This window comes from Neovison vison, chromosome 1, assembly GCF_020171115.1.
Source record: "Neovison vison isolate M4711 chromosome 1, ASM_NN_V1, whole genome shotgun sequence".
Taxonomy (NCBI): domain Eukaryota; kingdom Metazoa; phylum Chordata; class Mammalia; order Carnivora; family Mustelidae; genus Neogale; species Neogale vison.
Genome location: NC_058091.1, coordinates 50,138,746 through 50,161,994, shown reverse-complemented (window position 1 = coordinate 50,161,994; position 23,249 = coordinate 50,138,746). Strand labels below are relative to the sequence as shown.

At 33.8% G+C, this 23,249-nt stretch overlaps 1 protein-coding gene across 4 annotated transcripts in view; it reads right to left on the bottom strand.

The window, feature by feature from the left end:
* Positions 1-7,273: 7,273 nt before the first annotated feature.
* The window catches only part of LOC122905214 (pleckstrin homology domain interacting protein), a 134,521-nt gene continuing 118,545 nt past the window's right edge, over positions 7,274-23,249 (bottom strand). For 2 of the 4 annotated variants that reach the window (XM_044246881.1, XM_044246874.1), the window contains exons 36-40: positions 19,932-20,084; positions 18,893-19,056; positions 18,181-18,440; positions 17,449-17,646; positions 7,274-12,776 (exon numbers count right to left, since the gene is read on the bottom strand). In XM_044246881.1, the coding sequence (XP_044102816.1) occupies positions 12,139-12,776; positions 17,449-17,646; positions 18,181-18,440; positions 18,893-19,056; positions 19,932-20,084 (1,413 nt within the window). In that variant the 3' untranslated portion in view covers positions 7,274-12,138. Of the gene's footprint in view, positions 12,777-12,878; positions 12,906-17,448; positions 17,647-18,180; positions 18,441-18,892; positions 19,057-19,931; positions 20,085-23,249 lie in introns of all 4 variants that reach the window. The other 2 variants (XM_044246892.1, XM_044246900.1) reach the window with 2 other exon arrangements.

Sequence of the window (23,249 nt, the reverse complement as noted above, 5' to 3'; positions counted from 1 at the left end):
CTATTTTGATGTGTATCCTCAAAAAGATGGTCTCAGTTTCTATAGTTATCTTGATATGATTCTGGGCTATCTGAAATATTGTTCCAGGTGGTTATCCCAAGACACCAGGTTGAAGGATTTTTAAGTAACAAAAAAAGTGGAACTCCTAGAACCAGACAGGGAAGCAGTGGTTTCCAGGGCCCAAGAAGGGGAGAGGGAACTGGAAGAGGCTGGCCAAAATGTATAAGCTTTGTTATCAATAAGTTCTGGAGATCTAATTTACAAGCATGGTGATTATAGTTAATAATACTGTATTGTATACTTGAAATTTGCTAAAAGAGTAGATCTTAAGTGTCCTCACCAGACTAAAAAAAAAAAAAAGTAACCATGTGAGGTGATGGATATATGAATTAACTTGACTGTGGTAATCATTTCACAATGTATATCTCAAACCATCACATTATATATCTTAAATATATACAATTTTTATTTGTCAATTATATATTAGTTAAATCTGGAAAAAAATAAAACACAATTTAAGCCAAAAAGTGAGAACAAACTAACACATATGTAAAGTGAAATCCTTTGTTTCTTTAGCAGTATTTCAACTATTTCTGTCAAAGAAATTAAAAATGGGTATTTGTTAGATTTCTTGGAAAAATGCTGATATTAATAAAATAGTAAGTAAAATGGAGAGAAGCACAAATAGGAATCAGCAGAAGATATACTCTTACATCTTATGACACTTTCTAGCTGCTCCTTAGTAAGCACAAGATGACAATATAAAATCAATATTTGTAATCATTGCATTATACTATGCCAAAATACTTGAGTAACATGCAGTGTTCCAAAATAAAATTTGTAATGTAGACCATTTTAACCATTCCTCTAAATTAAGATTTATTTATTTATTTGAAGGGAGGAAGGGGCAGAGGGAGGAGAGAAGCAGACTTCATGATGAGCATGGAGCCCATCTCTGATCCCTGAGATTAGGACCTGAGCCCAAACCAACAGTCGGATGCCTAACCATCTGGGCCAGCCAGGTGCCCACAGTTCCTCTAAATTAAAAGAAACTTTTTTTAACTAGGGATCAAGTTAATGCATTTGTTAACTAACTCCTGGGTGATTAATAACTTGTAAGAGAACATTGAAAAATTTTCTCAAAACTCAAGAAAAAGGGTGTCTCTTAATTTGTCCCTCAGCTGAGAAGACATAAAAAGGTTAACTCAGAGGGTAACTTCTTTAAAGTCTTCACTGAAATGAATCTTAATTTTGAATATGAGCCATTATCTGAGTTTTGGTATCACAATATCCAGCACATTAAAATTATTGTACAGTGCTTTCATGTTTCTAAAATAGAGTATCTAGCTTTTGTACACCAGGGCTATTAGTTGACAGGCATCCAAACTCTATGACCAAAAAAAAAAAAAAAAGTCACGCAGCAAAGTCTATTGACTTTGGTTGAAGTCCTCTGACTCCTGGCTGAAGACCTCTATCATGTAAAGATTAACTCAAGACAACACTCCTAAACAATTTCAAAGCTTTCTGTGAAGTATGGCATGTATAAAATTGTTCTCAAGATTTCCAGTGAGTCATCCATTGCCCAGATGTAAAGATGGAACAACTCCTTTATTAGGTCATTATGTTGGCTTAATAAGCTTAATAAATTTTATTGATATTACTTAATATTAGCAAGTTATAGTTTTTATATCTTAGGTATTATAGACAAAATTGTTATCATGCTTCCCATATGAACTTCTGGCCACATCATATGGATCAGTGGATACTGGGTTGCATATCATGAATTAAATTATGAACAACCGAGATTTGCAGAGAAAATTATTCAAGGACTGTGAGTCTGCATTTTTAACAATGTACTCAAGAGGTTAGAAGTGATGGCAATAATTAAGCAAAAATGTTACACTGACCTTATGACTACAAGTCAAAAGCTGCTCAAGCATATTGTGATAGTCATGAGAATGTGCCTTGAAGAACTCCAGCTACAGGGAGCTTAATAGACCAGGGGCCCCTGCACCTAAACTCTAAGTACCATTGCTACATTTGTGCCATTGACTCACCTTTCTGAGACTCTTCTTGCCAATATTTGGCAGGCAGGGTTACTAAAGCAGATGTATGCCTACCTGGGAAATGGGGGACTCCTCTGGTGGTCAACTTTGGTTCAAGGACTCCCCAGTTGTCCTGCTGCGTCTTCCTTAGACTACACAGCAGTCAAAGATACTTTCATCAACCTTACTTTCCTTTCTCCATTTGGAGTTACACTTAACCTCGCATCTGATGGCTCTTAGCTTTTCCTAGCTCCCTCCCAGTTTTCTTTCACAGGTACTTCCTTTATTCAAATCCTTCCATTTTTAATCCTATCTTGGCGTGTACTTCTTAGAGGACTTGGACTAACATATGTCTAGAAATACTGTTGGGGATTCAATTAAAAGTAATGTGACCCATGACAGATTGGTGGTTTTTTAAATCCAAGATATCAGAAAATTATTATGGGTAGTACAAGCAGGCCCTTTTGGTAGCCTATGTAATGGCCTTCTGTAATAAGACCCTTATCTTAGAATCTTAGAATTGCGTTTAGAGCCAATATTATAAATTATATATAGAAATCACTTATTAATCCTGTCAACTCATTTTTGAGTAGAGAGCAAGTTACTTAATCTCTGTGCTTTTCAATTTCCCTAATATAACATTGGAACAATAATTGTATCTAACTCATAAAACTATTCTGCAATCTAAAAGAGATACTCTATGCTAAAAGCATGCAACTCGATCTCAGGGTTGTAAATTCGAGCCCCACGTTGGGTGTAGAGATTACTTAAACATACAATCTTTAAAAAATAAAATACTATAATGTAAAGAATGTGGAATAGTGCTTGGCACATAGTGTTCAATTGGTACATCAATGATCATTATTATCAGTATGAGTTTGGCACTTGGGTACATATAGCTTGCAAAGACGGTTTAGAGAAAAATCTATATTTAAGTGAAAAAAAGTCACAAGAGATGGTCAAAATGGTTAGCAAAAAAGCTAGAATTTGTTCACTCAGTGGCATGTCTGAAGAGGAACAGAAGAATTTCATTTGCTCCAAGTTTTGTACTGTTTTTATATAGCAAGCTCGTTTATTAATTGTAGTTTGATATCTGGTAAAATAATGTCACTCTATTTTATAAAACGGCTACCCTACTATGAGAGTTTAATTAGCATTCCTTGGTTTCGTATTAGTAACGACAGAGAAATATATTCCAGACAATCTTTTAAGTGGTCTTCATAAGTGAGGAAGGCTGACTAAAGTTAAAGAGGAAATAGGTCACCATGGCGATTAGCAGATTTTCGTGACTCATGAGAAAACAAAACTGGGACCTCAGAGTCTGTAAGATAGAGTTCTATCTAGAGCAATGGCCATGATGTTTATTATTTCTCCAGGATAAATATGGCCTAAACAGTTCTAACATGGTTGTCCTTGTATCATGAAAACAGCACAAAACTTGATGAAATTATGTAGTGTTTTAGCTTAGCTTATGAAGTCCTTTTTAGTGACTTTTAAGATTTTGGCTAAAGGTCCCACCAAATCAAGTAAAATTACATGTTAACTTGTAGCTTTTATCCAGTAGAGTTAAAAATCATTTCTGTTCATTGGAAAAACTACAAAGTTATTGTATTGGTCTGTATTGTATTGTATTGGTCTTAACCAGTTTTGTATCTAATGTAAGTGGTCTTACCTTCCTCTGAATAGCCATACTTTTCTTCTTCTTTGCAGGCCTCAATTTTTTGTTGAAAACTGGGCATTTAAAATATTATAATATGGTAATTGGAAACCACATCCTCCCCACCCAGGTTTTTTTGTACTTCTAAGAGACCCTGATAATCGTTCTTACAAAAACAAGTAGCTCACAAACATTTTAAGAGTCCCAGTTCATATAATTAAGGTGAATATTTGGGTAAATTAAGCTGATTTAATAATTTTGGTTATGAAAGTTATTTAATATTTTAAAGAATTAAATAATGGCTATCTTTTCCATATAAGTACATAGTATAATCCAAGAATACATTTAATTTTTAAAATGAACATTGGGCTTGCTTAAGAGACAAGTTAATCTGAAGCCCTTAAATTTCTCATGTCAGTCTACTGACTAGATGAGCTAACATTACTTACATAATATTGAGAATAGAAATATAAAATGTCTCCAAATAAACTGAATAGTGATTCTCATAAATGTTTGTATAATAGTAATTATGTTTCATAGCATATCAGCTTGGACATAACTTCCAAGATCCTCAGGTAACTTAAAACTTTGGATTAATATTAAATTAATTAATGGGTAATCATTGGATACCTATTTAATTGCATGTAGGATTCAATTCTGAAATACTGCTCACTGAGCATAATTTTATGTACATTTGCTTTTTGTATTTATATACTATGGATGGCTATCTTTGGATTATGTATTTAATGGACATGTTTATTTTTGCAACTTTAAGGTTTCAAAGTTATGTGTATTCATGAGCTTTGTTATTCTGCAAAAATGTTTCCATTGGACAGTTCCTAATTCCTTTCTTTGAGTTTTCTCAGTAAAATAGTTACATTGCTTAAAATTTGTAATTAACATGTATAGCTGAGACCAAATACTGGGAAAAATACTGACAGAAAAATACAATTAAGTATCAAGATAACAGAATGAATTTTTCAACAGTGTTTTGTCCAGAAGTGTCTATTTGTTACAAAACATGAAAAACTTGAGGCTCTAGAAGAGAGAGTAAGAGTCTGAAACTTACAAAATGTATTAAAAATTTGGCAAAACTCCCCCAGTTTTGATGTACTTACAACAAAAGGAAGGGAATGAAAGAGTGGTAAAAATTTTACTGTTAAGGACTATGTCAATACCAAACTAGAATTTGCTGTTCTCCATTAAAATAACAAACTGGTCTTAAAGAGCTCAATAGAAGACTGTGGGGGTGCCTGGGTGGCTCAGTGGGTTAAGCCTCTGCCTTCCGCTCAGATCATCTTAGGGTCCTGGGATGGAGCCCTGTGTCTGGCTCTCTGCTTAGCGGGGAGCCTGCTTCCCACCCCACCTCTCTCTGCCTGCCTCTCTGTGTACTTTTGATCTTTGTCAAATAAATAAATAAAATTTTTTTTTTAAAAAAGAGCTCAATAGAAGACTAAATTGCTCTTCAACTTCTATATTATCTGCTCAGATAGATTTTCCCTATCTCATCAGAATAATTTGCTTGGCTTTGTTTTGACTTTATAACATCCTTGATTATTAAAACAAAGATCAAAATTAAAGAAGTTTCCCACTAGGGAAAGATGTTAAAGTTCTGCTTTCTATGTTTCTTTTTAAGTGTTTTATTTCACTTTTATTGAGGAGGGAACCAACTATTATTCTAAGGCACCCATCATCCTGTCTTAATGAAATGATTAAATCTCCTCTGAAAACTTTTGATTTTGCTTTCCCAAAATTGAACCCTAAAATAAAAATTTCAAGATGTATTTTATACAGAAACTATCTTTGAGACTTTCCAGAGGGCTCTGGGAAAATCACAAACTTTAGTATTTATTAGTGTAAACAAATATTACAACTCACACCTCCTTTCTCTAAGGGTTCAGATCTTGCACTTGCTACAGTAAGTCATGGTCACAAGATACAGCTTGCCTGGAAGTTAAACATAGCATGGCATTATTTATTTATGGATTAAACAGAAAGTCAAGATTGAACCACAAGTACAGGGGACAATATACATATGAGACATAATCATTTGACTATTTGAAATGAATTGGACATTGCAGATTATGTTTTTTTTTTAACTTTACATATGAAGAAAGTGAAGCTAAAAGAGATGCTCAACTCTAAGCCTAGTTCATTCCATTACACTGCAGCCACCATGTCTAGCTGATTAGGCAGAAACTTCATGGAATCCTTTCTGTTCTTTTCCCAAACAAAACCAAAGAGCAATCAACATACAATAAATGTGTTAAGTGCAAAAAGATTACAAATACAAGGTATATATTACAAGGGACCAAGTCTTGTGCTTTGGTTTTTCTTCTCATTGTCCTTATAGGGAAACAGCTTGGAAGATAAAGTTGATGTTATTACAAAAGAGAAACCAGTAAAAAGTCTTGCTGAAAATGAAATTTTTCTCAACTGGTTCTTCTAAGTATGTACTAGATATTAGTATCAGCTTAGCTTGAAAGGGTGGGGGGGAAAGCACTTCGGAAATGTTTACCTGCTTTCCTCAACTTAGAAATTTATTTTATAGTCATTTAAACAAAAATTTTTAGGAAGAAATGATCATTAATAGCATAAAATCACAAATCACCCCATTAATCTGAATTAACATTTATTATAGCCTTATGCATTCTTTATACTAAAATCGGGATTCTTAGGAAGTAAAAAATGTATGCCAATCTGAACAAACTTCTAGGAAAACAGCAACACTTTCACAAATCTTATTTTGTGTAACTTTCAACAAGTGAAGATTTTCAACATTCCATCTTTTTTGCAGAAATTTTACTTCACATTTTGAAAAAAATATAAACTGTCCCTTTATCTCTTAGAAATATCTGAATATATTTATCACCAAGTACAGTAAACTGCAGATAGTAAATTGTCTTATTAAATGTACATATTAAAAGGCAAGTGAGTAGGGATGCCTGGGTGGCTATCAGTTAAGTGACAAACTCTTGGTTTCAGCTCAGGTCATCAGGGTGGGTGTTTATTATTATTATTATTATTTTTTAAAGATTTTATTTGTTTATTTGACAGGCAGAGATCACAAGTAGGCAGACAGGCAGACAGAGAGAGAGGAGGAAGCAGGCTCCCTGCGGAGCAGAGAGCCTGATGTGGGACTTGATCCCAGGACCTTGAGATCATGACCTGAGCTGAAGGCAGTGGCTTAACCCACTGAGCCACCCAGGTGCCCAGGGTAGGTGTTTAGATCAAGTCCCAAGACTGGCTCCGCTCAGCACAGAGTCTCCTTGAAATTCTGTCTCCCTCTTCTCTTCCCTCTACTCCTCCTACTGCTCACTAAGGCACACATGTGCATATGCTCGCTCTAAAATAAACAAGTAAAATCTTACAAAAAAAAAAAAGGCAAAGGGACTTATTTTCAACCTTTGGTTATTTTGGCATTAGGGTAACCCCAACTGGCTAGTAATTTTAACATTGGGCTAGAGCATTTACATAACAGCATCTTTGGTACAGTGCCTGTTTAAATGGGTACTGAGTGCTTATGTGTTACCAAAACAAAACAAAAAACAAATCAGGAGGCTCTACAAAATAGCTTAGAAAAACAAGTTTTCTATTTATTTAAAAATAAGTTTGTAGTTACTACATTGCAGGGACAGGAATTCTTACACATACATTCTAGTTTGTATAAAAGGATTCAAAGAATTATGCATCAAAACTAACATAGAAAGTGTCCACATAACAGTAAAGAAAGGTCCAATCAATATGTACAAAAAGAAAGGGCACTGCTATTCTGGTGTGAGACTGCCGTTTATAACATGATACTCCAGGTTTCTGGAAGGAAAAAACAAAAACCTCAATAAAGCTAAATAATTTGTCTTTAAACTCTGTGTTACTTATTACATACAACAGATTTGCTTGCGTTTAACATTGTTTCCTGTACAAAATAAGTATAATTTTAATTTGAAAATGTGTCAGTTTAACTTCAACCCTCTAGGTCAGTTACTTTTAAAAAATTGAGCTACATTCTACACGTCTAAATATCGTGTGACAGGATTTAAGTTTTCTAAAAGATCTTTAATAAAGACCTCATCTTCTTGCAGTTTTAATATGGTCCAAAAATGTAACTTTGTATTTTGCCTCAATTTATAGTTTACCATTGTGATTAATCAACACACACAATCTTAAAAGTAATGAGCATGTGTGTGCCTCTCTGCATCATATCATGTGTACTATATATCATCTCAAACCTATTCTCTTAGCTCCTTAAATGTAGAAACTCATAGCCACCCACTATTATGTATTTGGTTTGTGCCATAGAAAGGTTAATTTCCTGATGATTTTATCTGCATTAAAATAGTATTTCAACACAGAGCTATCAAAACTAAAAATAACATATATTTTTATACCTCATAATGTTTTCTAATTGTTTAACTGCAGTGTGTACAAGATTTATCTCTGGAGCGTCAAAAGTGGTAGTACTTACAGTCTTCTGACTCAATTTGACCTCTTCTTAGTTACTGTACATTGTACAAAAACATCATTTGTAGTGCTTAGCTCAGTATAATTAAGAACATAAGTAGTTTCTTAGTAAATGTAATATTTAGTTCAAATCACTTGGAAATTTGGGGAACCAAGGGTAATTGCAAGGAGGAAAGTTAAGGAAAGATGTATTTTTTCAAATTTTAATAGGAAAATAAATTCTCACCTAAATATAACTAAACCACATCACAACCTGTTATTTAAAAAATACTTTCTTAAATACTTTCTTAGTAGGGGAGTAATTCACAGAACATAAAAGTACGTCCTCTTTTATGACTTTTAAAATCATGTATTTCCTGTATATAAGGAGAATGCTTATAGCCCTTTAAACACTCAAGTATCTTGGTCCTTTCAACCTACTTAAAAACAAATTTCAGGTGAACAAAAACATTCAGAATAACAATTTGTCTTCATTAAATAGAAAACAAAATCAAAATTGCTTCCAGTTGACATGTGCGAGATACATAGGTATGGGGTATGCATGGATAAAATGGAATGCTAAAATACTATTAACTAGAAGAACTAATTTATAAGTCAGATTTTTAAAACATGTAAATGTATCACATAAGCAAAAATGTTATTTGAATACATTTGTTAAAATGTCTGATTAATATACTACTACACTGTGGATAAGGGGCATTACTATAGATGTTAACATAATGCTGCATGACCAGTCTATCTTATGCAATTCACTTCCAAGTGATACTAAATTCAGCCAAACTCCTATCTCAGATGTGACATGATCGAGCTCACAATTATTCTACAGAGTTATTCTAATTAAATTTAAGGGGGAAGATACTTTCATAATAATTGTAACAGAGTCTTCAAATTTGTGAAGTTGTGCCGATAAAAACAATGCAAACAAGACCAACATTCTTCAGTACATAAATTTATGCAGAAAATAATCTAATGATATAATAGCAGATTGCAAAGGAAAAATTTTAAGAAGGTATATGTCTATTGCCCAGAGTTGTGAGGCTGTAATTAAACTGAACGTTTCAACTGCTATCTGCAACATTTTATAACTTTTTAAGATATGATTAGGACTGGAGGCTGTTGGAGGGGAAGGGAAAGAATATCAGAGTTAGGTACTTAAAAATATATAAATTGATACATATTTTCCATGTATTCTGAAACTTTCAATAAACTTGAGGTTTTTATTGCTCACCTAAGACAACTGTCAACATTTCCTTTTGGCCTACAAAGAGTACATACATGGTGTCACTGTCTCAAACAGGATATTTTTCCAATATTTTTGATATTTGGTCAAACAGAACAAAAATATGAAGATGACTTAAACTGCTCAATTCAACTTTTGTAATGTATAGAAGCTAAATTATAAAAATATAAAATCTAAATATATCTGGCATTACTAATACATTTTTAAGTTTTTCAATTACAAAGAATCTGAATCCAAGTCATTTTGCTTTACTAAGAAACCAGTGTCTAATTATGTCCAAATAAGGTCATAAATATACAGTGTCTAGAGAACAGGAATAGTACATTTACTTGTTGCAGGTAAGATGGTAAATACTCATTTCTTTGCTCAAGAGTTAGAACTAATCCATACATCGTACTAGAGGTATATATTCCACTCTAAGACTGTACGCTCTTCTTCTGTACACACCTTAAAACTGTACACATAATTTTTACAAAAATGGATTTATAGTCTATTTTTTTCAACACAATGCAGATAACATCAGGAAATTACATGTTTCAAAGAGATTGCCTTCAAAAGCAACACATTACTTTAATGACTTAAATCTCAAACATACACATTATTCTCAATAATGGTGTAACTGAAAGACTCATTTTACTATACAACCAAGCCATCCATTTCTGCATTATGAAGAGTTTACTACTGAACTTTAATTATATAGTTAAATATATTTGTTAGAAAAAAATAAATATACAAAAACCTGAAAAATTTGAAATTATTTCTAAACTGTAAAATCACAGCAATCCAGTTAAGATCTGGAAAATGGTTTACTTAATTTCACAGAGGATTTCTGTACAAATTTAGTTACAAATGATCTAAAAAGCCCAAATGTATCACTTTCCATTGTTCTTCAATACAATTAAATGACGGCTAACATTTATCCCTATCAGAAATAAGTAAAGAAATAAAATTATGTAATCTATTTTGCCAAGTTTCAATTAAAGACTTTATTTTTCTACATAAGGGTCATGCTGATACATATTTTCCCATCCTCACTTTTTAAAAATGTAGTATCTGAAAATTTTGGTTACATTTTTGTACCATACCAGTCCTCAGAAAATACTACATTCTTTAAACTTTTTAAAAAATGGACAATAATTTTTAAACAATAGAAATGGCATTTATGTTGGTTTTTAAGGTATAAAATAACTAACTGTACCATAAACAAATAAATAACTGCTTTCCTTTTCCATAGCAGTACATATAGCAATACATTCTCCTAAGTCATATAGTTATCATTTACAATAGACAACTTAATTTTACTAATGATGCAAAAAATAATAGAATACAAGGCACAATCATTAAATGGAATTTTTCTTTAGGGTGTATATTGACATACCAGCGTGATAAGGATACCATAAAAAGTGCAGAAAAAACACAATGTGCAATGAGACCACTGTATAAAACATGATTGCATAAAAAGTGATTTGGCCTATTTTAACCTTTAATAATTGAAAATAACCAATCTTCCCCTTAAAATTAAACTATAAAGTATGACATTTTAAAATTATTTTTATTCTACCACTATCTAAAAAATCCTGAAAAAAGAATTTATACCTGGGTAATAGTATATAAGTATGTGTTTGTATATATATTTAATTATACCCATTTATCAATATATACACATACACACACAGACACATTTCTTTGTAAGTCATTTTAGCCTATTAGATATGTCTAAAGTTTAGAAATGACATTAATCCAGATCAACAAGTAAACATCAAATCCCATACCTTTTTCCTGTATTTTCCTTGAATCCTTTAACCACTTAAACATCTTCTCTAAAACATCTCTGTCAAAGGACCCACCAGTGCATTATTTTCTACTATTAAGTACCAAAAAAAGATACATCTCAGCATAACTCTTTTTAATAACGTGCTCTTTAGAATAATATATAGCCTTTCCAATATTGAAAAGTGTATGCTGTCCTGACAGTCAAAAACAGGCTTTCCACTGCACTGATTCTCAGTCTTTGGCACAATAAACAGAGATTGAGTGATTGATATAAGAATCAAGGTCTGAAAAATTAGACAGTTAAATGTTTTCCAATGTGGATATGTTTCCTTTTCATCAGTACATTTTCTCTTACGTTTGGCAGAAATGGAATACAGCAAAAGCCTTGTCTAGATTCTTTGTAGATGAACATTCTATAATTAAAATTAAACTTTTTAGGGCATCAAATGGTGGGAATTTTATATTTATCTTTAGAGGAAACACACTTCTTAATTTACTGCTACTCTGGTAACATCTGTCTTCCTAGGGGCACGACTTCTGCTTCAATAGAAATGTACCAGGCTTGGTAAAAAATAATTCATTTTAACATGAAATGCTCTATCACTAGGAATATTATGCTCCTTAAGAGTATAGCAGAACTGTCTTTTCCAGAAATAAACTGGGAATTCATTATAGGTCCTCAATTTCTTTTGTTTCAAACAGTGAATGAAATGAATGTTGAAATGCATAACCTATCTAAGGGCAATAAATAGCAAACATTTAAAATATATATGTATATATTTATATATATATATATATTCATTTAAAGAAGTGAAGTGTCTTGTAAGTTTGTTTGTTTTTTTGCAAATCAAATCATAACATTCCCTAATCCACCATAGCAGCAAGGAAGCAGAAGCCTTAGTTCTACGTATTCCTTAACTGTACCTGCTTTATGATTTTGAAGTAAAATATTTTGGTACAAGTTACCAACCAATTAAATTAGCTTTTGCTTTTTCAGTCAACTTTCGGACTCGTCCTCTACTAGAAGTTCCAAAAGTCAAAGAGGTGTCTTCGAACAACAGCTGCCTTTGCTCCTCTTCAGAATCATCCTCATTATAGAAAGCTGTCCTTCGACCTTGATTTCTAGTTCTCATGTGGGGTTCAGAGCCTTTAAGTTCCTCAAACTCTTCTTCCTCATCCATAGGATCATCTGTCTTTTTTCTGTTACTTCTCCTTAGCATTTTAACACTTGTAGGAACTATGAGATCTGAATCTAGTTTTTGTGTCTTCATCTTCCTTTTCGGTTTTCTGCCTCCACGACTTTTTTTCTGTAACAAATCCTCCTTTACAGTATTAGTTTCAGAAAGAAAACTGCATGTAGAAGAAGGAACCACTTCATCTCTGATTGAATGCACACTATTTTGCTCTGAATTTTCTGGCTTTGCATACGGTAGCTTTTTGGGTTTTCTACCCCTTTTCTTGTGTATAACTTCACCACTGCTGGTATTAACTTCTACCTTAGGCTTCCTTCCAGGTCCTCTCTTCACAAGTTTAGATGGCTGCCCTCCATGGCCATTTACTTGAATGCTTCCTGGTATGAGAGCACTGTTCTTACAATCTGCTAAAAAGGAACAACAGCACACTTAATATATGGAATTGCTTTTTTTATTTGACCCTCAAACTAGTCATTAAGGACACTACTAAGGTAGCAACATAATTCCTGGTATGAGAGCACTGTTCTTACAATCTGCTAAAAAGGAACAACAGCACACTTAATATATGGAATTGCTTTTTTTATTTGACCCTCAAACTAGTCATTAAGGACACTACTAAGGTAGCAACATAATTCTGATTTCTGTTTTTACTAAAATGAGAAAAAGAGCCAACAAAAGGCTAATAGTTTAATGACATTTTCTACTTAAAATTCAGAGGAGGTAAAGATCCTCAATGAAATATTAATGACCTCACAAGAGGGAAATGAAACTCAGAATAAATAACCTGTTAACACTGTAAATTATGACTGAGCTGGGATTAGCCAAGATTTCTTACTCCACTATTACCTTTACTACATGTTGTAATACAGAAGCATTGTTTCCATTGCACAAAATGACTCTATATAATTGTATGGAACTTAGCAACCACAAAGAACCTTATTGTTCACCTCATTAAAAAGTTTTTTGTATTCCTACCTTTAAGCAGCTCAATTATGGAAATTATCTTAGTATAAAACCTATTCATTTTGGGGCGCCTGGGTGGCTCAGTGGTTTAAGCCTCTGCCTTCAGCTCAGGTCATGATCTCGGGATCCTGGGATCGAGCCCTACATCAGGCTCTCTGCTCAGAGGGGAGCCTGCTTCCTTCTCTCTCTCTCTGCCTGCCTCTCTGCCTACTTGTGATCTCTCTCTCTGTCAAATAAATACATTAAAAAAAAAAAAAAACTATTCATTTTAACCTGGTAATCTGAATACATAAGCAGATCATCCCCTTCTACTTAGCTCTAATCACTTTTTCCTACTAGGGATGGAATAAAAAGGGACTATCAAGAGTGGAATGATTCATTCCCTTTTTGGATGTGATCATCACACCCTCTCTAGGATCACAGAAGAGTTTACAGTCTACCTATTTCCTTATGTCCCTCAGAAGTAAAAAGAACCTCCTCTCCTATCATATAAGAGGTTTAAGAGTACATCTAGTGGAATAATTTACATCAGTTATTCTCCAAAAACTACCAATACCTTTGATATTCTTCATCTATCCTAACTACAAGAGTAGAAATAAGTTACTCTTGGTCATGAACTGTGCTCTCAAAATTGTTTAAAAAGGATGAAATAAACAACTAAACAGCACTTTTCTTCACAGGCTCTTTGAAATGGTCCTATATCCTTATGTAACTGAATCACAAACAATTGATTTATTATCATAAGCAGTACTAACTCCATGTATCAATCAAATCTATTATGTATGCCACCATTATAATTGAGGCAAACTTCTTGATAAAGGTCATTATGGTTTATAAAAAATATAAAATACTAGAGCCATTCTGTGTTAAAAAAAAAATGCTATTACCCCATCAGCTGAAGGAAAAAGATGATAAACATGTATTTCCACTAACTTTTTCCTTCAAAGTTCTGAGATTTTAGTTGTGATGGGTGATCTGCAATGCAATATTCTAGAGAAAATTCATAAAAAGATGAAAACAGCTTCTCAAGAGAATGTTTCTTCATAATGGTATTGTATTTTGTCATAGGTTTGAATTACCCTTCATAAATATAAAGAAAAAAAATCAAGTCACAAGAGGACAGAGCCAGAAGCAGCGGGAAAAGGCAAAGCCCTCATTTCCTGACCCCCAGAGTACAAATAACTTTCTTTAGTGGTATTCTGGCATAATGAAGGAAAGGAGAGCAGGAAGAAGTGTGTGTGTGTGTGTGTGTGTGTGTGTGTGCGCGTGCGCACACGTGCGTGTGAAAGAAAAAATTAAGCATTTTCTAACACGATTACACTAAACCTGTCTGAGGATTCTATATATCTTGTTTTACATTAAGACTACTGACAAGGAATCTAAATATCCAGTCCATGTACCACTATAGAAATTCTGTAGTGTGGCTTCAAGGACTCCATGAACTTCTTGAAATGGTCTAAATTTTGTGTGAATACAAAATTTTGCATTTTCTGGAGGAAAGAACTACAGGTTTCATCAACATTACAAAGCAATACATAAACTAAAAAGGTTAAGAACAAATGCAGCTCTCTTTATGTGGATCTGTGCTGTTCAAGAAGGTAGTTACTAACCATGTGGCTACTGAGCATTTGAAAATACAGCTATGCAACTGAGAAACTGAATTTTTAATTAAATTGAAATGTGACTACTGAAGCACTGTACATTTTGAAATAGTGATCACATGTTGAAATAATATTTTGGATATAATGGAGTAAATAATTAAAATTGGTAACTTCCACCTGTTATTGCAAGTAGTAGTTACTAGAAAACCTGAACCATGTGGATGTCATGGGTTATATTATATTTCTACTTGACAGCACTGCCTCTTGATTCTAATAGGTAATTCAGGTATCAATAGTTATTACTGTATTGGTAACTCTTGCATATTTGTGATACTCAAAACTTATAAATCAAATTGGACCTCACTATCATAATACTAGAACCAATTCATTATACACATTTGATTTCTGTAGGGCACAAAGTGACAAAATCAAAGCCAATATATTATATAAAACTTTTAATTCAGTTCAGAAAGGAAGCAAATATAAAAATATAAAAAACTCATATATACAAAATCATTTGCTTCTTTATCAATACATGTGTTGCCCAAGCAAGCACACTTGCTTCTTAATTCAAACACTTATTGTCCACTATTATACTAAGTATAGGTGATTAGAAAAAGTAATTAAACACAGAAGTTCAGATTCTACTGGATCCAGACATATATAAAGAATATTCTACCACAAAAAGCAATGAATAGGGTATTCTGGGAACACAGAAGATGAAATGCTTGATTTGGTCTAAAGAACCCAAGAAGAAGCTTCCTGGAGTAGATGCAATTACGAAGTGAGACTTGAAAGGTAACAGGAAACCATTAAATTGGGAGGGAAAAAAGACATTCAAAAAAGGAAGAAAAGGACAATGAAAATTCAGGGACTTCCAAGTTATAGGATAGCTGGCACATAAAAAGGAGAAAGAAAGTAAAGAAAGCTGGAATGTTAGGCAGCAGCCAAGTAAAGAAGAGTCTTATATAATAGGTAAAAACATTAACTCCACGTATGATTTGAAAGCAGGGAAGGATTTCAAGTGGGTGCCATGTGTATGGGTGTACACACAACATGTGCTAGGGATAAATGATCAGAGAGATCACTTTCACACAATATGGAAGACAGACTGGTTAAGGAAGAGCTGAGAATCAAGACAGTGAGACCAGTTAGGAAACTAGGACAACAGTCCAGGTGAGAAATTATGTAGGCCTGAATTAAGAACATAGAAGTGAGAGGAGGAATGGATTTTACAGATATTAAGGAACCAGAAATAACAAGAACTAATGACTGTGAAGTAGGTCTGGAAGAGGCCAAATGACTCCCTGATTTGAAGTTTGTATAGGGGGTAGGTCCCAACGCCATTCATCAAAAAGAGAACGTTTCAGTAGAAAAATTAAATTTCGAGAGGATTCTGAGGAAAACATTGAAGGGGAAATCGTTTAGGCATACTCTGGAAGTCATAACACAAAATGCTTATTCTTGAGTTGCTTCCTCCCAACTAGCCGTCACTGTTTTAACATGTCACAGAATGTGTTGTTATGTTCACCATTTTTCAAATCTCACATTTGAAGACCACATGTCTTTACAATGCAAATCTGCAGATGACAGAATCTGGAAGCTTCACTCTACAGGATTAAAAGTTGTATAAGATAATAGAGGTTTGGCTGTAGACAACCCTGATGAGTTACTATTTAATGAGGGCAGTGTGCTGAATTTTGTGATGTAGGAACTTAAATTTTCTAGAAAAGTAAAGACTGTTACATTGGGTTAATTAAATCCAATTTAATTTAAACTTCTTGAATACACTTTAAAAAAAAAGATCTTATTTATTTATTTGAAAGCGAAAGACAGAAAGAGAGAGAGATCATGAGCAGTGGGGAGTGGAAGAGGAAGCAACAGACTCCCCACTGAGCAGGAAGCCCAATGCAAGACTCAATCCCAGGACCCTGGCATCATGATTGGAGCCAAAGGCAGATGCTCAACCCACTGAGCCAGCCAGTGCCCTTGAATACACTGTCTAAAATGTTGTAATAATCAAGTCAGAAACAATTCAATTCACATCACTAAAAGCCTTTGATTCTAGAATTTGTTATTTCCATATAGCAAGTTTCTTATGGCTTTTAATTTAAAGTTTAATGACAATACAGTTTGCTTTGGGCACAAAGCTGCAAATCAAGAGATGTGAACTCTTTTCACATCTTTTCACACAAAAAAGTGTGACTTTTTAAAATTGTATTTACTCATTTGACAGACAGAGATCATAAGTAGGCAGAGAGGCAGGCAGAGAAAGGAGGAAGCAGGCTCCCCACTGAGCAGAGTCCGATGCGGGGCTGGATCTCAGAACCCTGGGATCATGACCTGAGCTGAAGGCAGAGGCATCAACCCACTGAGCCACGCAGGTGCCCCAGAATGTGTGACTTTTAAATGGGCAACCTAATAAGTGGATATAAGTGCTACCTCTGACAAAAAGCATCATTCATCATTTTTAAGAAGTATCTACTATATATCTTGGAAGATAATAACCCCTTACCTTGCTCAATGACAGGTGAGGACTTTGTAAGAGTGGATGTTTTAGAGAGTACAGATGATTTCACTTTACGTTTGACTGGCTTTTCCTTTTCCATGTTTTCTTTCGCAGAACTATTTCTAGTGCCATGACTGATACTGGATTGACCAGGGCTTGAAAGAGTATTCAAGGTTTTGGAATGTTTCACAGAATTCTCTAGAACTAAAATACACACACAAACACACACAAGATTAAAACCTAGTAGTTATTTAACCTAAAAACAAGCAAGAAGTTGGGATTACTTCTAACCTGAATTGCATGAATTAGCCAAAAGGATAAAACCTATGAGTTGCTTAATGCTTCCTTAAGAAACTAACTTTCAAACAGGAAAATACATAAATACATAAATAAATATAGGAATACATAAATAAACTCTTAACAGTTCAGAACTTCTTGACACTGTCCAGTCACTTCAAGATCATGAAGGCAAGCCTTGGCAAATTGTTACCAAGTCTGGGTACCAGGATTTATATTCAGGCAGTCCACATCAGAGTTGCCATCTTTAAGCATTATTCTACACTGACACTCCTAAACCTCAATTTTTTCTTACTAAAAACAAAAACAAATAATAAAGAGAGCAAAACTAACACTGTTTGTTGGAATTTACTAAAACCCAGTGTATCTCATTTGGCAAAATAAAAGCTTAAATTAAAAAAATAAACAATCTTCAATTTGGAATCTATAACCGACTCTTACTTGTTTTCCCTGGCACTGCAGATGTATTAGCTTTTGAAATTAAAGTCTTTGCTGCTGAAGAAGTAGATGGTTGCTCAGTGGTAACTGGATCTATAACCAGTCGATTGCTTCTGGTTCGAACTACAGAACTGGATTCTGTTTTACCATTTATCTGAGTGGCATTATGCCGTGGTGGTATTGTTCGTGTAGGTGTAGAGAATGGAGAGGTAGAGATATCTGACTTTAGCTGGGGCTTTAACGTCCTTTTTTTCCTTTCAGGGCTGTAAATAAAATAATATCATTAGTTATTCTTATAGCTTCATGTACATGAATAAAATTGTTTAATGCTGTTGGATTCAATATTTGTACTATTATGAAATATGTTAAAATATGAGATTTGTAGTGGATTTCATATGATTGTGAGCCTTTGAAAGTGAATATTTAGTGAAGGATTGCCATAAATGCTACAGTTATATGACAGAAAGCATGATGCCATCACTACCCTAAAAATGCTGTTTTACTGTACAGATTTAGCAGTTTGAATTTAAGCACTTACACTAGTATAGCTTTAGTTAAAAGATTAAAAATCCTCCACATCTTAGGAACTTGCATGTCAAATATATCATTCTGCAATATAGGGAATAGTAAAGGAAGTATTAAAAAAACACCGAGTTCTATCATTTAGATGACAAAGTTATAGATTAGTTGATGCTTTTTAAAATAAATCAAATACCTTGATGCTGCACTACTGGAAACAGAGCTGCTTCTATTTCTTTTCTTCCTCCTTTTGGTTATTGTATTTCTTTTGTGAAAACGAAGAGCAGATTTATAATCTGATAAAACTGAACTAATGTGTTCTTCAAAGAAAGCAGACAGGCGCAAACTCATGCTGTAAATCTGTAGTAAGAAAAAAACGTGTTTAAACATTCCTCAAAGGAATATGCTTGTTCAGTAAATATTAACATATAACTTGAGTATTTTTCTAGCAAAAAGTTTTAACAATTTAAACACTACTTTTCCCCAATCTCTTTGGATTGGGAAAGCATTTTTATAATTACTATTTTTATATATAGATTAGAAATATTCTAAGATTTTAGATCTTTTCTTTTTTTAAAGATTTTATTTTCAAGTAATCTCAACAACGATCACAGGTCTCAAATTTACAACCCCGAGACCAACAGTTGCATGTTGGTTGCCTGAGACAGCCAGGCACCTCTCAAGATTACAGATTCTTAAAGAAAAGCCCTAGTATCAATACACATGGCTCATGTAGACAAAATTCCTGTGAACTCTATCACACTGAAACTATCCCTGAGGTTCTGAACCTGTTTTCCATTGTTACTTTAGGATTAGCATCTATTCTTTTTCATTTAATTTCCTTATATCTTCCTTTGTGATGTCCTGTCAGCCCAAAGAAAGATAAATGATACTTGTAACTTAACTAATTTTTAGAAATCATTCACAAATATGCCTTTCCATTAATGTAAAAAACAGCTGGAAAAGTTAAGCCCACATAACCTTAATATATACCAGGACAATATGTATGTTATATGTGTTAAGAAAAGCATTCCTAAACATTAGTGACCTCACTTATTCTATAGAAGAAAGATGTGAATCCTTCTTCCCCTAGGATACTATTAAGAACATAATAAAAATAAAATAGAAGGTCAATCTTGCTGTAAATTTTAATTAAAGCAACATTTAGTTACTTAGCCTAGTTTTTACAGATTTCATTTAATGTAAACATAAATAAAAACAATTTAATTATATACCCTTGATCTTTTGCTTGGTGTATAGGCCTTTGAATTGCTAAAAATAAGTCTGACATCTTTACATAATTCCATTGGTGACTCATAATTCCCAGCTTCTAAAGTTTCTCTAACAGTAGCAAAATCCATTGGAGTGTCAATGATGTCTCTGTAGTCCTAAGAGAAGAAAAACAAAAACAGAAAATATTACTACTCAGTACAGGGATCCACATACAATTCCCGTGGTAAGTACAAGTCCTGCAACTTTTAATAATCCCTTATTTCCTCATCAAGGCTCCTTTTTTCTAATAGTTTTTATTTTTTCATGCCTTTCCTTTTTTTCTTATCATTAATGGTGCTATTTTCTTACATTATATATTTATCTATCTGGCATCCATTCATCATAGGGCTAATTACACTTATTATATATTCTTATTTTCTGTATTCCTGATGCTCTGATCTTTTGGGATCCTTACAGACCTGAGGACAGACTGTTCTTCCCACGGCCAACCAATTCTTTTCTTTTCTTTTTTTTCCCAACCAATTCTTAAAGAGAGCAAAAAGCTGCACTGAGAACACATCTTTCATATGTAAACCAACCATCTCCTTATCTAATTCCAACACACCAAGCCAGTATTTCCTCTGCTTTGAATTGTCCTAAGGTCCAGTTACCAGACAACTAGAGACCACCCCTCTGCCCCAAAGCCCATTGGAATTATTCAAACTAGCCAGTCCTAAAGTGTTCACCCTGTCTTGACTCTCTCATAGAAATAGAGTGCAATAAAGGCTCTGGCTTAAGCATCCCCCTTACTCCCGTTTCCTGCCACTGGACCGAAACCTGCTGTTTCCTTTGTGGCTCTAACTGGCATTCAGTGGCAACATCTCTGGGACCTGTACGCACAATAAATTTCCTTTTAAGCCCCATAATAATTTCCTCCTGTGGCAATGTTGACTGTACCGTATCTATACCGTATCTAACATGTACATTCTTAGAACAAATGGGTATTAGATTTTGTCAAATGCTTTTTCAAATGCATTAATTGATATGATCATGTCATTTCTTTTAATATGATGAATTACACTGATTTTTGAATACTGAATGAATCTTACATCCCTGGATAAAAACCCTATTTTATGGATGTTCTCTTTTGTTTTTCTGTTTTCAGTTTCATTCAATCTTCTTTTCGTATTTCCCATCTTCTGCTCATTGTAGGTTAGTTTTATTTTTATTTTTCTAGGTTCTTGATGAGAGAGTATAGGTTACTGTTTTGAGACTTCTCTTCTGATGTACTATTTAGTGATATAAATTTCCCTGCATTGTTTTAGCCTCACCCCACAAATTTTGATGTTGTATTTTCATTTATTAGTTCAATGTGCTTTATTTTCCATAGGACTTCTTTGAGCTCAAAGATTATTTGGAGGCATATTTATTTAGTTATCAATTAAGTGATCAGAGATTTTCCTGTTTTATTTTTGGTTTGATTTCACTGTGGCTGGAAAACACACTATATGATTTCAATTACATTTGTCATTTTATTGTTTTCTATTTGTTTTGCTGTTTATTTTTTTTCCCCAATCTTCCCGTGGGTTACTTGAATAGATTTCATTTGATTCATGCATTATGTTTATTACTGTAACTCTCTGTTATAATTTTTTTAAGCATTGCTCAGGTATTTACAATATATACAAAATTATTAAAATACACTGGTGTCACACAAAAAATTAAATTCAAAATAGATTAAAGAACTAAATGTGAGGCCTGAAACCATAAAAATCCTAGAAAAGAACATAGGCAGTAATCTCTTTGCTATCGGCCATAACAACTTTTTTCTAGATATGTATTCTGAGGCAAGGGAAACAAAAGCAAAAATAAACAATTGGGACTACATCAAAATAAAAAGCTTCTACACAGTGAAGTAAACAAGTCCCAAAACTAAAGGCAACCTGTGGAATGGGAGAAGGTCTTTGCAAATAACATCCCATAAAGGGTTTGCATCCAAAACATACAAAGAACTTATAAAACTCAACATCCTCAAAACAAGTAATCTGATTAAAAATGGTAAGAAGGCATGGGAAGACATTTCTCTAAAGACATATAGATGGCCAAGAGATACATGAAAAGATGCTCATCATCACTTACCATCAGGGAAATGCAAATCAAAACATTATTGTAATGAGATATCACCTCACACTTGTCAGAATGGCAACAACACAATAAACAACAGGTATTGGCAAGGATGTGGAGAAAAAGGGACATTCATACATTGTTGGTGGGAATGCAAACTGGTACAGCCACAGGAGAAAACAGTATGGAGGTTCCTGGGTGGCTCAGTGGGTTAAGCTGCTGCCTTCGGCTCGGGTCATGATCTCGGGGTCCTGGGATCGAGTCTCGCATCGGGCTCTCTGCTCGGCAGGGAGCCTGCTTCCTCCTCTCTCTCTCTCTCTCTCTCTCTACCTGCCTCTATGCCTACTTGTGATCTCTCTCTGTCAAATAAATAAATAAAATCTTTAAAAAAATAATTAAAAATAGAACTACCCTATGATCTAACAATCTCATTACTGGGTATTTAACCAAAGAATACAAGAAAACTAATTAAAAAGGATACATGAACCTGTATGTTTATAGCAGCATTACTGAAGAATGGATAAAAAAGATGTCACACACACACACACACACAATGGACTATTACTCATCCATTAAAAAGAATGAAATCTTGCCATCTGCAAGGACACAAATGGAGCTAGAGAGTATAATGTTAAGCAAAATAAATCAGTCAAAGACAAATACTACAGGGTTTCACTCATGCGTAGAATTTCAGAAACAAAACAAGCAAGCAATGGGGAAAAAATGAGAGAAAGAGAGAGACTAAGTAAGAACAGACTTTTAATTATAGAGAACTAATGGTTACTAAAAGGGACTAAAGACTGCACTTGTCATCATGAGCACAGGGTAATGTATGAAAAAGTGCTCAATCACTACACTGCACACCTGAAACTAACACCACAGTGTATGTTAACTGGAATGAAAATAAAAACTTAAAAGACAGTGAAATAGAAAAGAACATATCCAAAATGTAAATTGTGATTTCAGATTTTCCTGTGAAATGAAATCATATAAATGGCCTTTAAAAAAGTACGTATCTGGGGGCGCCTGGGTGGCTCAGTGGGTTAAAAAGTACGTATCTGAAACCTTGACTTTTTTTTTTTAAAAGATTTTATTTATTTATTTGTCAGAGAGAGAGAGAGAGAGAATGAGAGACAGTGCATAAGCAGGAGAAGTGGCAGGCAGAGGGAGAAGTGGGTTCCTTGATGAGCAAGGAGCCTGATGGAAAACTTGATCTC